Source organism: Coregonus lavaretus (assembly GCF_964263955.1).
Source record: "Coregonus lavaretus genome assembly, contig: HAP1_SCAFFOLD_1445, whole genome shotgun sequence".
Lineage (NCBI taxonomy): Eukaryota > Metazoa > Chordata > Actinopteri > Salmoniformes > Salmonidae > Coregonus > Coregonus lavaretus.
In genome coordinates, this window is record NW_028159387.1 from 1 (window position 1) to 17,757 (window position 17,757).

Consider the following 17,757-nt stretch of genomic DNA (forward strand, 5'->3'; position numbering starts at 1 on the left):
ATCTGGTCAGAAGAAGCCTAGTGCACTACGTAGGGAACAGGGAGAGATTTGGGACAGAGACAGTAACTCCTGTATGGAAATCTTCATTCTAATGACAGGGAGAAAACATGTAAAATCTAGAAGACTACTTTAGATCTGGTCAGAAGAAGCCTAGTGCACTACGTAGGGAACAGGGAGAGATTTTGGCCAGAGACAGTAACTCCCCTGGGTATGAATTGTCTCTCTATCTTATCTGTCTTCTATATGATGTTCTCCTCTCCTCCTCTCTTCTCTCCTCTATTCACTCTATTCTATCATCCACACCACATGCCAGCTTCAACACAATCCATTACAAGTTAAAGACACACCGTGGAATAAAATAGCAAAGGAAAACTACTACTAGATGTATTTTTTATTTCCCATCACCATGAATCATATTTAATAACTGAACAGTAGCAGACCTAACTTCATATGTTCCTGACTCTAGATAGTGGTTTAAAAAGACCATCAATCTCCAATGATATTAAAGTACAATTCTGAACATTACTGATATACTGAAGTCATATCAATGGATCTGAATGAAAACCAACATACATTAACAGCATACATCATGATTAATGTAAATGTAGCCAATTAAAACATTGCATTTGATAAAAATACTTTAAGTTTTAATTAAACTCTGAAGATTGAATCAGTCAGACAAAAATGATTGTACAGAAAAACAGAGTATTATATCTGAGGACCATCACCACCTGCATGACTAGTATCTATGTGGACCCTACTACAGTTTAACCAGCTCAGCTATAGACTACACCAGCATGACTAGTATCTATGTGGACCCTACTACAGTTTAACCAGCTCAGCTATAGACTACACCAGCATGACTAGTATCTATGTGGACCCTACTACAGTTTAACCAGCTCAGCTATAGACTACACCAGCATGACCAGTATCTATGTGGACCCTACTACAGTTTAACCAGCTCAGCTATAGACTACACCAGCATGACTAGTATCTATGTGGACCCTACTACAGTTTAACCAGCTCAGCTATAGACTACACCAGCATGACTAGTATCTATGTGGACCCTACTACAGTTTAACCAGCTCAGCTATAGACTACACCAGCATGACTAGTATCTATGTGGACCCTACTACAGTTTAACCAGCTCAGCTATAGACTACACCAGCATGACTAGTATCTATGTGGACCTGGACCCTACTACAGTTTAACCAGCTCAGCTATAGACTACACCAGCATGACTAGTATCTATGTGGACCCTACTACAGTTTAACCAGCTCAGCTATAGACTACACCAGCATGACTAGTATCTATGTGGACCCTACTACAGTTTAACCAGCTCAGCTATAGACTACACCAGCATGACTAGTATCTATGTGGACCCTACTACAGTTTAACCAGCTCAGCTATAGACTACACCAGCATGACTAGTATCTATGTGGACCCTACTACAGTTTAACCAGCTCAGCTATAGACTACACCAGCATGACTAGTATCTATGTGGACCCTACTACAGTTTAACCAGCTCAGCTATAGACTACACTCAGCATGACTAGTATCTATGTGGACCCTACTACAGTTTAACCAGCTCAGCTATAGACTACACCAGCATGACTAGTATCTATGTGGACCCTACTACAGTTTAACCAGCTCAGCTATAGACTACACCAGCATGACTAGTATCTATGTGGACCCTACTACAGTTTAACCAGCTCAGCAGTCCCAGAGAAAAAACTATCTAAACGAAACCCAGGATAGAGGGGCTGAGTGAATGTGGTCTGGACTCTGTGGAGGAGGGTCATTGTGTCAGAGACACTGTAGAAGTACAGAGTACCTGCCTTGTGATCCAGGTACACTCCTACTCTGGAGGACTGAGGGCCTGATACTTCAGTCCTAACATTATTGTGTCTGAAAGAATAACCACCACTATAACACAGTAAACACCAGGACTTGTCATTGTATCCAAATGCACCATCTGTCCCTGTTCTGCTGATGTCTTTATATGAGACTGCTGTAACACACCACCCACTCCACTCCACCTCCCAGTAACAGCGTCCAGACAGACCCTCTCTACACAGAACCTGGTAGTTGGTGAATCTGTCTGGATGAACAGGATATGGTTGGACTTGGCCTGTAGGTGTCACCTTTCTGTTCCCTTCAGACAGAGAGAGGCGTTTGTGTGCTGTGTTTGGGTCCAGTGTGAGCTGACAGGAATCTGGGAGAAGAGCAGAGCAGAGACCAATGAGGGGAGTTAGAACAATAAGTGAAGTCAGATACTGTATCTACCCTGTCTTTGATTAGAGCACAGCAGAGATCAAATCAGAGAAATATGAGGAGTCAGATAGATACCCAGTCTTTGATTAGATCTACTATTGCTATATATTTCTAGAGGGATTGTTAGGAGTGTCAGTAAAAAGAGACTGTTAGTTACTTCAGAATAAAGAGACTCACATTGTAAGAACTGTTCTCTGGTCTTGGGCTCTGGAGGCAGTACAACATCCACTATATTCACTACAAACACACAAACACATTCACAGAGAGAGGGAATGTTATCATCATACCATATTCCACATGTATATGACTAGTAGGGAACTTTCAATGGTCTAAAGTTGATGTTCTTATTATTTTCAACACACCTGTAGTGGAGATCTTGGTCCATTCTCCTTTAAGGACGTCTTCTAGTTTCTCTCTCAGTTCAGACACAGTCTTACTAACATCTCCAAAGTACTGAAGAGGACGGACAACGATGCTGGGTAAGTCTGAAGATACACTGGTACTGGAGAGAGACTGATAACTGAGAGAGAGAGAGAGAGAGAGAGAGAGAGAGAGACAGAGAGACAGAGACAGAGAGACAGAGACAGAGACAGAGACAGAGACAGAGACAGAGAGAGAGAGAGAGAGGCAGAGAGAGAGACAGAGACAGAGACAGAGAGAGAGAGAGAGAGAGAGAGAGACAGAGACAGAGACAGAGACAGAGAGAGACAGAGGAGAGAGAGAGAGAGAGAGAGAGAGACAGAGAGACAGAGACAGAGACAGAGACAGAGACAGAGAGAGAGAGAGAGAGGCAGAGAGAGAGACAGAGACAGAGAGAGAGAGAGAGAGAGAGAGAGAGAGAGAGAGAGAGAGAGAGAGAGAGAGAGAGAGAGAGAGACAGAGAGAGAGAGAGACAGAGAGACAGAGAGACAGAGAGGCAGAGAGAGAGACAGAGACAGAGACAGAGACAGAGACAGAGACAGAGACAGAGAGAGAGAGAGAGAAGAGAGAGAGAGAGACAGAGAGAGAGAGAGAGAGAGAGAGAGAGAGAGAGACAGAGACAGAGACAGAGACAGAGAGAGAGAGAGAGACAGAGAGAGAGACAGAGACAGAGACAGAGACAGAGACAGAGAGAGAGAGAGAGAGAGAGAGAGAGAGAGAGAGACAGAGACAGAGACAGACCTAAGAGAATCTTTCTTTCCCAAAATTATCATTCAGTACAACGAATTTGAAACTATAAAAGAGGAAGAAAAATCAAATATTTATTGGGTGAAAAGCCAAAATGTGCGATTTTGGCAGCCAAATATGTGTCCTCCTGCCACAACCTGAGGGACAGCCAGTGAAAATTGTAATGTAATGTCAATAATATTTCCTGTTTTGTTTTGGCTTTCATAGCATGTAATGTGTCTTCTCAGTCATGTTGAGATTAGTCGACTACTATTACTTTAATGTATTGTTATTCTCATTAATATTGTTGTTGTAGTTGCTGTTAATGGTAATCCCATTTCCACTACTACTATTATTATTGCTGTTAGTCCCACCATTTTTGTTATATGTATACTTTGACAATGTAAGTAATTTAACTTGCCATGTCAATAAAGTCTATTGAATTGAATTGAATTGAATTGAGAGAGAGAGAGAGAGAGAGAGAGACAGAGAGAGAGAGAGAGAGGACATCAGGTAAAGTTCTGGAGATGAGGGAATATGTGTGCAGAAAGAAACCCTCCAGTATGGTTAACCCCAGTTAGGCCCAGTATGGACTATCAATACAAGTGACCATTTAGAATGTGACCCAGTTCAATGGGTCTTAACAGAACTGGGGGATGTCAGCCATGAAGTTGTCTAAACACAACTGGAATATAATTTGTTTGTGATTCATTGTTAATGGATTTTCCATTAGGAACACAGGGGGAAAACCTAACACAACAACACACATAACACACAACCAATAAAAACAAAGGGGGAGGAAACCACTAAAGTCATTACCATATTGTCATTTTCTAACGACAGGGAGAAAACATGTAAAATCTAGAAGACTACTTTAGATCTGGTCAGAAGAAGCCTAGTGCACTACGTAGGGAACAGGGAGAGATTTGGGACAGAGACAGTAACTCCTGTATGGAAATCTTCATTCTAATGACAGTGAGCAAATCTCCACCCTATTCCCTATGTAGTGCACTACTTTAGATCTGATCAGAAGTAGCCTAGTGCACTACGTAGGGAACAGGGTGTCATTTGGGCCAGAGTCAGTAACTCCCCTGGGTATGAATTGTCTCTCTATCTTATCTGTCTTCTATATGATGTTCTCCTCTCCTCCTCTCTTCTCTCCTCTATTCACTCTATTCTATCATCCACACCACATGCCAGCTTCAACACAATCCATTTACAAGTTAAAGACACACCTTGGAATAAATAGCAAAAAAAACTACTACTAGATGGATTTTTTATTTCCCATCACCATGAATCATATTTAATAACTGAACAGTAGCAGACCTAACTTCATCTGTTCCTGACTCTAGATAGTGGATTAAAAAGACCATAATCTCCAATGATATTAAAGTACAATTCTGAACATTACTGATATACTGAGTGACAAGTCAAGATATCTGCTGGGTTTTTATTGTTTGGTTAATAGCACCACCTGCTGGACAGGTTTAATGTTGCTTGACCGAGCAGTATGGGAGAATAAAAGATGCCAAACTTAGGGCCGGTTTCCCGGACATCTCCATTGAACATGCTTTTTAGTCTAGGACTAGGCTTCATCTGTGTCCGGGAAACCGGCCCATATAGTTCAATTAGCAAGTAAGTAACACTACCTGTTCCATGATACTGAGGAAAATGACATTGAGACAGAGAACCAATTGAGAAAACATTTCAATGGTTCTGAATGACAACCAACATACATTAACAGCATACATCATGATTAATGTAAATGTATAAGATTAAAACATTGCACTTAAAAAAAATATGAATGCATTGAATTGTAATTCACAACATCTTCTGAAGATCAAATCAATCAAATCATTGTACATAAAAACAGAGCAGAATGAATCATCACATCTGGGGACCATCACCACCTGCATGACTAGTATCTATGTGGACCCTACTACAGTTTAACCAGCTCAGCTATAGACTACACCAGCATGACTAGTATCTATGTGGACCCTACTACAGTTTAACCAGCTCAGCTATAGACTACACCAGCATGACTAGTATCTATGTGGACCCTACTACAGTTTAACCAGCTCAGCTATAGACTACACCAGCATGACTAGTATCTATGTGGACCCTACTACAGTTTAACCAGCTCAGCTATAGACTACACCAGCATGACTAGTATCTATGTGGACCCTACTACAGTTTAACCAGCTCAGCTATAGACTACACCAGCATGACTAGTATCTATGTGGACCCTACTACAGTTTAACCAGCTCAGCTATAGACTACACCAGCATGACTAGTATCTATGTGGACCCTACTACAGTTTAACCAGCTCAGCTATAGACTACACCAGCATGACTAGTATCTATGTGGACCCTACTACAGTTTAACCAGCTCAGCTATAGACTACACCAGCATGACTAGTATCTATGTGGACCCTACTACAGTTTAACCAGCTCAGCTATAGACTACACCAGCATGACTAGTATCTATGTGGACCCTACTACAGTTTAACCAGCTCAGCTATAGACTACACCAGCATGACTAGTATCTATGTGGACCCTACTACAGTTTAACCAGCTCAGCTATAGACTACACCAGCATGACTAGTATCTATGTGGACCCTACTACAGTTTAACCAGCTCAGCTATAGACTACACCAGCATGACTAGTATCTATGTGGACCCTACTACAGTTTAACCAGCTCAGCTATAGACTACACCAGCATGACTAGTATCTATGTGGACCCTACTACAGTTTAACCAGCTCAGCAGTACCACAGAGCCAAAACCCAGGATAGAGGGGCTGAGTGAATGTGGTCTGGACTCTGTGGAGGAGGGTCATTGTGTCAGAGACACTGTAGAAGGACAGAGTACCTGCCTTGTGATCCAGGTCCACTCCTACTCTGGAGGACTGAGGGCCTGATACTTTAGTCACAACATTATTGTGTCTGAAACAATAACCACCACTAGAGCACACTAAACTCCAGGACTTGTCATTGTATCCAAATACACCATCTGTCCCTGTTCTGCTGATGTCTTTATATCAGACTGCTGTATCACACCCTCTCTACACAGAGCCATCAAGTAGTTTGTGAATCTGTCTGGATGAACAGGACATGGTTGGACTTGGTCTGTATAGGTCACCTTTCTGTTCCCTTTAGACAGAGAGAGGTGTGTGCCTGCTGTGTTTGGGTCCAGTGTGAGCTGACAGGAATCTGGGAGAAGAGCAGAGCAGAGACCAATGAGGGGAGTTAGAACAATAAGTGAAGTCAGATACTGTATCTACCCTGTCTTTGATTAGAGCACAGCAGAGATCAAATCAGAGAAATATGAGGAGTCAGATAGATACCCAGTCTTTGATTAGATCTACTATTGCTATATATTTCTAGAGGGATTGTTAGGAGTGTCAGTAAAAAGAGACTGTTAGTTACTTCAGAATAAAGAGACTCACATTGTAAGAACTGTTCTCTGGTCTTGGGCTCTGGAGGCAGTACAACATCCACTATATTCACTACAGACACACAAACACATTCACAGAGAGAGGGAATGTTATCATCATACCATATTCCACATGTATATGACTAGTAGGGAACTTTCAATGGTCTAAAGTTGATGTTCTTATTATTTTCAACACACCTGTAGTGGAGATCTTGGTCCATTCTCCTTTAAGGACGTCTTCTAGTTTCTCTCTCAGTTCAGACACAGTCTTACTAACATCTCCAAAGTACTGAAGAGGACGGACAACGATGCTGGGTAAGTCTGAAGATACACTGGTACTGGAGAGAGACTGATAACTCTAGAGAGAGAGAGAGTGAGAGAGAGAGAGAGTGAGAGAGTGAGAGAGTGAGAGAGTGAGAGAGTGAGAGAGTGAGAGAGTGAGAGAGTGAGAGAGTGAGAGAGTGAGAGAGTGAGAGAGAGAGAGAGAGAGGATTGGTGGATTGGTGTTGGCATGGGGTAGAGGGAGTTTACATATACCAGTCATTTCCTTTTAAATCCATGAAGGGAAGTGGACAAGTTCACACTTAGAAAGGAGATAATAGTTCCACACCTCATGTGTCCTGATAACTAGGCCCAGTATGGACTATCAATACAAGTGACCATTTAGAATGTGACCCAGTTCAATGGGTCTTAACAGAACTGGGGGATGTCAGCCATGAAGTTGTCTAAACACAACTGGAATATAATTTGTTTGTGATTCATTGTTAATGGATTTTCCATTAGGAACACAGGGGGAAAACCTAACACAACAACACACATAACACACAACCAATAAAAACAAAGGGGGAGGAAACCACTAAAGTCATTACCATATTGTCATTTTCTAACGACAGGGAGAAAACATGTAAAAACTACTTAGATCTGGTCAGAAGAAGCCTAGTGCACTACGTAGGGAACAGGGAGAGATTTGGGACAGAGACAGTAACTCCTGTATGGAAATCTTCATTCTAATGACAGTGAGCAAATCTCCACCCTATTCCCTATGTAGTGCACTACTTTAGATCTGATCAGAAGTAGCCTAGTGCACTACGTAGGGAACAGGGTATGAATTGTCTCTCTATCTTATCTGTCTTCTATATGATGTTCTCCTCTCCTCCTCTCTTCACTCTATTCTATCATCCACACCACATGCCAGCTTCAACACAATCCATTTACAAGTTAAAGACACACCTTGGAATAAATAGCAAAGGAAAACTACTACTAGAGAGAGAGAGAGAGAGAGAGAGAGAGAGAGAGAGAGAGAGAGAGAGAGAGAGAGAGAGAGAGAGAGAGAGAGAGAGAGAGAGAGAGAGAGAGAGAGAGAGAGAGAGAGAGAGAGAGAGAGAGAGAGAGAGAGAGAGAGAGAGAGAGAGAGAGAGAGAGAGAGAGAACAGAACCAAATGATTGAGAGTTTTAATTTCATATCACATCTATCAAGGCAGTTGAGTTACCTGGAGGAAATGGATGTGATCCTCTGTGTGTGAGAGCTGCTCCAGCTCAGTGCTTCTCTTCCTCAGCTCAGCTATCTCCTGCTCCAGTTGCTCCAGGAGTCCTTCAGCTTGACTCACTTGAGCCTTCTCTTGGGCTCTGATCAGCTCCTTCACCTCAGAGCGCCTTCTCTCAATGGAGCGGATCAGCTCGGTAAAGATCTTATCACTGTCCACCACTGCTGCCTGTGCAGAGCGCTGTTAAGAGAGAGAGAGAGAGACTTGTCTTACTTTAATGAGCCATCCTCATTACACTAACACCCCCCCTCCTAAAAACACATTGCGTGACACCACAACCTCCACACAATCACATTATCCAGTACCCAACACCACAGTACAATACACCATCCAGCACCACATTCCAACCGTCCATCCAACCCCTCCTCTCCAGCCGTACAGACAGCCCCCCTGAGCCCCCATACCTCCTGAAACATCTCCACACGGTTGATCATTTTGTACAACTCAAACTCAACCCTAAGGCGTCAACAGTAATGGCATTACCCTGGCAACACAGAAAAAACATGATGAACAGTCTGTCATTGCAGAAAACGGACACCCCTCCCCAACTCCCAGATCAACCCGAGCCAACCAGCTATTGGTGTCCAGGGCTCCATGTAATACCCTCCACTGGACGACCCCTGACCTTTCCAGCACTGGGAGCTTATAGAGCCCCTCCACCTATACCCTGCCATGCTCTCAGCCCCCACAACCCCCTGCCACTGATGCCCCTTCACTCCCGCTAAGCTCCTGATGTGTCTAACCTTGACACTGAGGGAGTCAGAACGCTGCCACCCTGACCATAAAATGTTTACTAACTTGCGCTGCAGGTCCACAAGCAGACCACCGGGGGCGTTGAGAATGGCCAGTTTAAGCCATAGAGAGGATGCCACCAAGTTGTTGATGATCAGCACCGTCCCTCTGTATGCCACTTGGGAGATGAGCCACCTCCACTTCGTCAGCCTCAACACCACCGCTTGTGACACTCCTTCCCAGTTCTTCCTATCCCAACCCTCCGAGCCCAGATACACCCCAAGCATCTTGAGCCACTCACAGCCCCACTGCAACCCCCCTGGAAGCTGCGGAGGTGCCCTGTCCCTCCATGCCCCACATAACAGAGCCTCACTCTTGCCCCAGTTTCCCTAAGCAGAAGACGCCCCCTCGTACACCCTCAAACTATTCTCCAGGGCCTGTAGGTTCTGCTCATCCCTAACCAACACAGACGTCATCAGCGTATGCTGACACTGCTATGCCTGTCCCCAACCCTATGCCTGGCTCCCACACTCCCATACAGCATTTGAACACAGGCCACAAAATTCTCCCCACAACCAAAACAACACATTGAACAGATATTCATGGTCCACCCTATCAAAGGCTTTCTCCTGATTATGAACAGATTGTCTGTGTTTGAGCGTCCTGGTCCACAGTACGTTTGGTCCTTGTGTACAATAGAGTCCAGGTGGGACTTCAGTCTGTTAACGAGGACCTTGGTAAAGACCTTATATTCCAAACAGAGCAATGCCACAGGCCTCCAGTTCTTTATGTCGCTCAAATCCCTATTTTGGGCAGGAGAGTCAAAGCCTCCCGTCTACAGCTTAGCGACAGCTCCCCCACCCCGACGCACTCACACAACACACGTTCTGTCCAATAATTCCCCAGAACTTTTTATAAAAATCCACAGGCAGACCGTCTGAGAGACAGCAGCTGAGAGTTTGTGAAAGGCCAGGGAAAGGTCTATTTGATTTATCTGTGACAGAGAGAGTTTGGAAATGTCTGTGAGCAGAACCTGAGAAAACCCAGGATAATAATAATAATAATAATATGCCATTTAGCAGACGCTTTTATCCAAAGCGACTTACAGTCATGTGCATACATTTTTACATATGGGTAGTCCCGGGGATCGAACCCACTACCCTGGCATTACAAGGGCCATGCTCTACAGAGGACCACAGAGTTCTGCCCTCTATAAATCAGAGTACAACCGCCACAGCCGCAGCCTCATCTCCTCACAACAGAAGTTACCCACCCATCAGGCTCCCTCATCTCCCCACAACAGAAGTTACCCACCCATCAGGCTCCCTCATCTCCCCCACAACAGAAGTTACCCACCCATCAGGCTCCCTCATCTCCCCACAACAGAAGTTCCCACCCATCAGGCTCCCTCATCTCCCCACAACAGAAAAAAATCATGTTTAAATGTTTTTGTTTGACTTATTCCCACAGTCTCTGCCGCCGTTCATGTTAAGGAAGTCTAACCGTGAAATCTCCATAAGAGGTGGGAGGGAAATCACCACAATCAGAAACCAGTAGAGAAGCCCATAAAGCCGCCATGCCAGAAAAAACCATCCATTTAAGCAGATTCTGAAGACATGCCCTTAAGAACCCATGACCCATTTTCTCAGCCTATACCGCTTTCTGGGTGAGAGGACACTAAACCCCTCATTCTTCATCACGTGTTGTACTGACCTTACAAACCTTCCAGGATCAATCAAATAAGACTCCAGCAGAACCTTCTTTTCCCCCTTTAGTCTCCATCAGGAACCTAGAAAGTTCTCTCACCGTATATACTGGGCCCTCAGCCTGACTGTCTGTCAGCTCTTGATCCAATGAGCCGTCTGAAAACGAGACCGCCTTGTCCTCCGCTCCCGCAGACTCACCTCCCCCCTCTTCCTCCTCCTCCATTGGCACGGTACCGTCCTCCTCCTCCCCAGTCTCTGCCCCCCTGCACTTCCCCCCTGATCAGAGCCTCTTCCCCAATGACAGGCAATATTTCCTGGGATGAGCCCACCAAGCCTTTGCCCACCGGAGTCTCTGTTACTACAGAAACCTGCCTCAGCTCATGTAGCCCAGCTGCAACCCTCCCCACCACCGCTTTCTCCACAGCCTGCGCACCACCACTTGGCCATTCACTACTCTCCTCCTTCCTGGTACCACCACCACTTGACCCTGCTCTACTCTCCTCCTTCCTGGTACCACCACCACTTGACCCTGCTCTACTCTCCTCCTTCCTGGTACCACCACCACTTGACCCTGCTCTACTCTCCTCCTTCCTGGTACCACCACCACTTGACCCTGCTCTACTCTCCTCCTTCCTGGTACCACCACCACTTGACCCTGCTCTACTCTCCTCCCTCCTGGTACCACCACCACTTGACCCTGCTCTACTCTCCTCCTTCCTGGTACCACCACCACTTGACCCTGCTCTACTCTCCTCCTTCCTGGTACCACCACCACTTGACCCTGCTCTACTCTCCTCCTTCCTGGTACCACCACCACTTGACCCTGCTCTACTCTCCTCCCTCCTGGTACCACCACCACTTGACAACTTTTATGTTTTGAAATTATACTTCATTATAATGATTATCAATAAGCCTAAACATTAATTCAGTCACCTCTGGTCGACAAAAACGTATTTTCCTAGTACATTAATTGTCAAATTCATCAACCAGCGTCGAGCACTCTGCCTTCTCAGGCAAGCGAGGGGCATGTTGAGGTAAATATGCTAACCGCCAAGGTTGCATTATGTCATTTATTGGTGGGCTGGAAGATGCAGTGTTTTTTCTTTTCTATTCAGAGGCTATTTACTCCCAATATGAGATCATTTTCTATAGAAGGTTTTTATAATGCATGTTTACTAGGGTTGAGGTTAGCGCATCTGAGTAGGGATGATTTGGGTTCAATACCTGTCCTACCTATCAATCATATTGCTGCTTGTAGCCTATAACTGATGATCCCCACACTAGAAACACCCAAAACTATCTGTGCTAGCAAACCCTGTGTTCCACTCCTACCCTGCGTAACCTTGAAGTTTGTTAAGAAACAAACACTTGTCTACGAAAAGAGACAACATGTTTAACGGATTCCGCTTGGCACCCAGCCGAGAGCACACGGAAACCACTTGCAAATTTACCAAAACTAACCAACTACTTGGGGTCTGTTCGGAAGCAATAAACGGAGGCAGATTAGCCACCACAACTCTTATCGAAAGAGGCGACATCTGCACCAACACACCCCTCACAACAAGACAAACCTTTTTCATTAACCCAACCACCTTCTTGTTCATTCTGGATGCAGAGTCCAGATGTTCCGCTCCAACCTGTTCGCCGACCATGAGCAAAACTTCCTCCACACCTTTCTCCGGAACGGACCCGAAGCGACAGCGTTTCTTCTCCACTTGGTTGAGGCCATCACGCCGCCCTAACAAACTACCCCTACTCCCCCCTCAACTCTAAACGATAAACAGTGGAAACCAATAAACAAACCCTCAAACCATGAGAAAATACATTCAGAAAATACGCAAGAACCAAAAGAAAAAAGAATAGTAGCCCTCCTCACGAACCACAAATCTCTCACACAACCAACTTCTTCTTCTATGATATAATGGCGGTCCACAAACCAACGTTAAAGGTGCATGCCGCCACCTACTGTGCTGGAGTGTGTGGTCAATCATGGTTTCCAACATTTCTAAATCCTCCTACCTAACTCAGTACTTCTGAGAAAATAAAGAAGAGCCCTACTAACTTCTAATAGACCCTCCCCCATCCCCAAAATCCCTTCCAAACCCCCCCAACCCCGTCCAACCCCAATGACCCTACACTTCAATCTTTCCCTCTCTTCAACATACTTACAACAATATAACAACACATGCTCCACCGTTTCATCGACCGTACCCCCCAGACACAAACCATTCCCATGCTTGCCAACCAGATGTAATGACGAGATCAATGTACAATGTCCTAAGCGCAATCTAGTAAACACCACCTCTTCCTTCCTAATCTGACCTTCAAATCTTGTATATATCTAGTTTCAAAGCTCTTTTAGCTAACTGGCCTACAATTTCATTCCCTTCCACACCCGAATGTGCTGGGACCCAGCAGAATCTCACTACTACACCCATTCTCTCAATTCTCCAAAATAACATGAATACCTCCAATAGCAAGTCACTCCTATTAGATTTACCAGATGATAAACTATTCAATACAGACAGAGAATCTGAGAATACTATAATTCTAACAGGTTGTACGTCCTCCACCCACAGGAGGACAACTACAGTGGGGGAAAAAAGTATTTAGTCAGCCACCAATTGTGCAAGTTCTCCCACTTAAAAAGATAAGAGAGGCCTGTAATTTTCATCATAGGTACAAGTCAACTATGACAGACAAAATTAGAAAAAAAATCCAGAAAATCACATTGTTCTTTGGATGCAACTCAGCATTCTTTGTCCTCCAAACACGACGAGTTGAGTTTTTACCAAAAAGTTAAATTTTGGTTTCATCTGACCATATGACATTCTCCCAATCCTCTTCTGGATCATCCAAATGCACTCTAGCAAACTTCAGACGGGCCTGGACATGTACTGGCTTAAGCAGGGGGACACGTCTCCCACTGCAGGATTTGAGTCCCTGGCGGCGTAGTGTGTTACTGAGGGTAGGCTTTGTTACTTTGGTCCCAGCTCTCTGCAGGTCATTCACTAGGTCCCGTGTGGTTCTGGGATTTTTGCTCACCGTTCTTGTGATCATTTTGACCCCACGGGGTGAGATCTTGCGTGGAGCCCCAGATCGAGGGAGATTATCAGTGGTCTTGTATGTCTTCCATTTCCTAATAATTGCTCCCACAGTTGATTTCTTCCCAGCCTGGTGCAGGTCTACAATTTTGTTTCTGGTGTCCTTTGGCAGCTCATTGGTCTTGGCCATAGTGGAGTTTGGAGTGTGACTGTTTGAGGTTGTGGACAGGTGTCTTTTATACTGATAACAAGTTCAAACAGGTGCCATTAATACAGGAAACGAGTGGAGGACAGAGGAGCCTCTTAAAGAAGAAGTTACAGGTCTGTGAGAGCCAGAAATCTTGCTTGTTTGTCGGTGACCAAATACTTATTTTCCACCATAATTTGCAAATAAATTCATAAAAAATCCTACAATGTGATTTTCAGGATTGTTTTCCCTCAATTTGTCTGTCATAGTTGACGTGTACCTATGATGAAAATTACAGGCCTCTCTCATCTTTTTAAGTGGGAGAACTTGCACAATTGGTGGCTGACTAAATACTTTTTTTCCCCAATGTACATACAGATGTTGATTTAAATGCACCAATAGATATCCTTAAAGCTATATACTGGATTCTGTCCATGCCGCTGTTCCATAAACTATACACTCATAATCAATTGTCGTCCTGATCAGAGCTCTATAAATATCTATCAACGATTGTCTGTCAGCACCCTATTCATAACCAGAGACCCACACAACCAACTACCGCAAAAGTGATGGAATGAGAGAGGCAGAGACATCGTTACAACACTGTACATTGCCATAATATAAAGTTTCTTCTTCTTTGGAGTTTAACAGCAGTTGGCATCCAATATGTTGCATTACCGCCTCCAACTGGACTATAATATAAATCCATTATACTTTGTGATACAAAATGGGAAAAGGGGAAATTATAATGATACAGAAAAACACCCTTCCAACTAACCCTACACTCATTAAATACCCACTACCCCATTCCACTACTTTGACCCTATCTGCTCATGCACCATGCCAACGGCCTGGGAGGACGGGACACCACCACTCAACACACCCTGTAACTCTTTGAAGTCTAATCTTGTATGCCCAAATACTTCGCTGCAGCTGCCACAACAACATCTATTTTCTGTGATTTACGTTCCATTTCTGCGGTACAGTCGATAACCATTGCTATGAATGCTAAGAAGCTAACTTTACTGAATCATATATCACTCTTTGGCCTTTGACTTTGTCGGGTAAAGACTCAAAACTCAAAAGGACTGGATGCATCCCACCAAACGGCGGGAATCACAAACACCAGGAATCTTCATCTTCAATTTCTCCACCTCCACACTTAACGCTACCCCAGAAATCACTCCTTTCAATGGTGCCCTGTTCCTAAGAGCAAAGCAAGAAACAGATCTTGACCCAAGTTGCGTGACACGGAGCGCCCACTCCCTCTGGTCAGAAGAAACACAAACAAATATCACAAGTCCACTACAGGTTACCTTCACTGATTCAACTGCACCCAACTCCTTTCCCACCCACCCTGAAACTACAAATGGATCTGCCAAAAGGTATGGATCCACTTTCTCCAACAATGTAACTCCTACTGCACCAGATTGTTCTTTATCATGTCCATTGATGCCAGGCTCTGGTTCTGAGCTCTTCACCACACCTTCTACCTCACTTAACTCTCCCTCATTCATTTCCATTTCACCACCTGAACTCAGTCTGGAGAATGGCTCACTCTGTTTGCACTTGAGTTATAACATTTGAAAGTCTCTATTCCTTTGAATCTTATGTGAGTGTAATGTTTACTGTTCATTTCTGATTGCTTATTGTCTATTTAACTTGCTTTGTTTCCCATGCCAATGAAGCCCTTTGAATTGATTGAATTGAGAGAGAGAGAGAGAGAGAGAGAGAGAGAGAGAGAGAGAGAGAGAGAGAGAGAGAGAGAGAGAGAGAGAGAGAGAGAGAGAGAGAGAGAGAGGGCTCCATGTTAATGTATAGGGGACATGAGTCAGTCAAGGTTACTTAAGGTTTTGTGATGAAGTAGCCCCGCCAGCGATTTCAAAATCAGTGTCGGCCCTCGGCCCAATAGGGAATGTCCTCTTGGTGTAACGGTCAAGCTGTTGCTTTCTACCGCGGTAGACCTTGTTCATATCCCGTCGGTTACATTAAGCAGTCTATTCTCTGAAAAGAGTCCAGACAGCATGTACCCAACAGTGAGGTCAGTGGGATTGGAGAGGGGCCCCTCTCTCTCTCTGACTGGAGGAGAGAAGTGAAATGGTGTGTCTCCTCTGGTCAACAATACTCACCTTGAGAGACTTTACAGCCTGTTTGAGCTCCTTCAGCTCCTTCTCTCTCTCCTGGAATCTCTGCTGGACTTTCTGCTGACTCATCCCCAGCTGCCTCTGTGGAGAATCACTCTATCTTTAATTATTTGTTTATCAGACAGTAACCAACAAGTAGTTCTGGTCTTACCTGTTTCTCAGTCCTCTCTGCTGCAGCTGACACTGTATCATGGCCTTTATGTTCATCCATTGTACACAGATAACAGATACACTGCTGATCGGTACGACAGAAAACCTCCAGCAGTTTGTCATGATGAGAGCAGATCTTCTCCTGTAGTTGTGCGGTGGCTTTGACCAGCTTGTGCTTCTTCAAAGCAGGAGATTCATAGTGAGATTGGAGGTGAGTCTCACAGTAAGAGGCCAGACACACCAGACAGGACATGAGGGCTTTCTGCTTTCTGGTCCCAGTGCAGACATCACACGCCACATCTCCAGGTCCAGCATAGCAGAGAGCAGGAGGGGGAGCAGCCTGGAGTCCTGTCTTCTTCAGTTTCTCCACCACTTCAGCCAACACAGTGCTCCTGTTCAGAACAGGCCTTGGAGTGAAGGTCTGTCTGCACTGAGGACAGCTATAGACCCCTTTCAGAACATCCTGATCCCAGCTTTCTTTAATACAGCCCATACAGTAGCTGTGTCCACAGGCAGTAGTCACCGGATCCTTCAGTAGATCCAGACAGATGGAGCAAGAGAACAGTTCCTGATTCTCTGCCATTTTGGTGCTCTCTCCCGTAGGTTAAGCAATGGCAGTGTCAAAGATAACTTTCTGTTCAGTGTCAAAGATGACTTTCTGTTTCATGGAACTCTACACCAGAGGACAGGAAGTGGCTTCCTCTTGACTGTGTACTCTGTATGTAGAGGGGATGTGGTTTATTTGATGAGGAAGCGTGACAGAGTGTTGGGTAGTAGGCAGAGATGGTTAGTATTTATGTTACATGTATTTGAAATACGTATTTTAATTACTTCTGAATATTTTGTCATTAGAATTACACTGGGATGAACTACACTCCAATGCATTTTGTATTTTTTATTTTCCAAATAAATACTAAATACTTTTCTACACAATTTATCATAGCGGTTCACATGTTGTGGCCCCCCTTTCACCCTGCAATGGTATCAGAAGTCTGATAGCACTATGGTGTGATAAGAACGTCTGTTAAATTAACTAAATATACATGTATATGTAAACATGTTGATAAATACTTTGTTGAGGGAAAATGTACTTGATATGATTGTCATATTTTGTTGTCTCACTGTCACGATTGTCTTGAAAATGAGCGGACCAAAGCGCAGCGTTGCGAGTGAACATGATGACTTTAATTAGAAAACCACGTAAATACAAAACAAACGACGAAAGTGAAGTCCAACGTAAACAAAGACTAAACTAGGAACAACTGGAACAAGAACCCACAACCACAAGGTGAAAACACACAGTTTAAATATGGCTCCCAATCAGAGATAACGAGCCGACAGCTGACACTCGTTACCTCCGATTGGGAGTCATTAACCAACCTAGAAACACACACAC

The 17,757-nt window shown here is 44.3% G+C and overlaps 1 protein-coding gene across 1 annotated transcript in view; it reads right to left on the minus strand.

Moving 5' to 3' along the window:
- Positions 1-1,548: 1,548 nt before the first annotated feature.
- LOC311122940 (tripartite motif-containing protein 16-like) overlaps positions 1,549-17,757 on the minus strand; it is a 44,450-nt gene continuing 28,241 nt past the window's right edge. Inside the window, exons 5-9 of the mRNA XM_084197237.1 lie at positions 16,363-16,965; positions 16,197-16,292; positions 8,351-8,578; positions 2,452-2,503; positions 1,549-2,215 (exon numbers count right to left, since the gene is read on the minus strand). Of these exons, the coding sequence (XP_084053363.1) occupies positions 1,698-2,215; positions 2,452-2,503; positions 8,351-8,578; positions 16,197-16,292; positions 16,363-16,965 (1,497 nt within the window). The 3' untranslated portion in view covers positions 1,549-1,697. The remainder of the gene's footprint in view (positions 2,216-2,451; positions 2,504-8,350; positions 8,579-16,196; positions 16,293-16,362; positions 16,966-17,757) is intronic.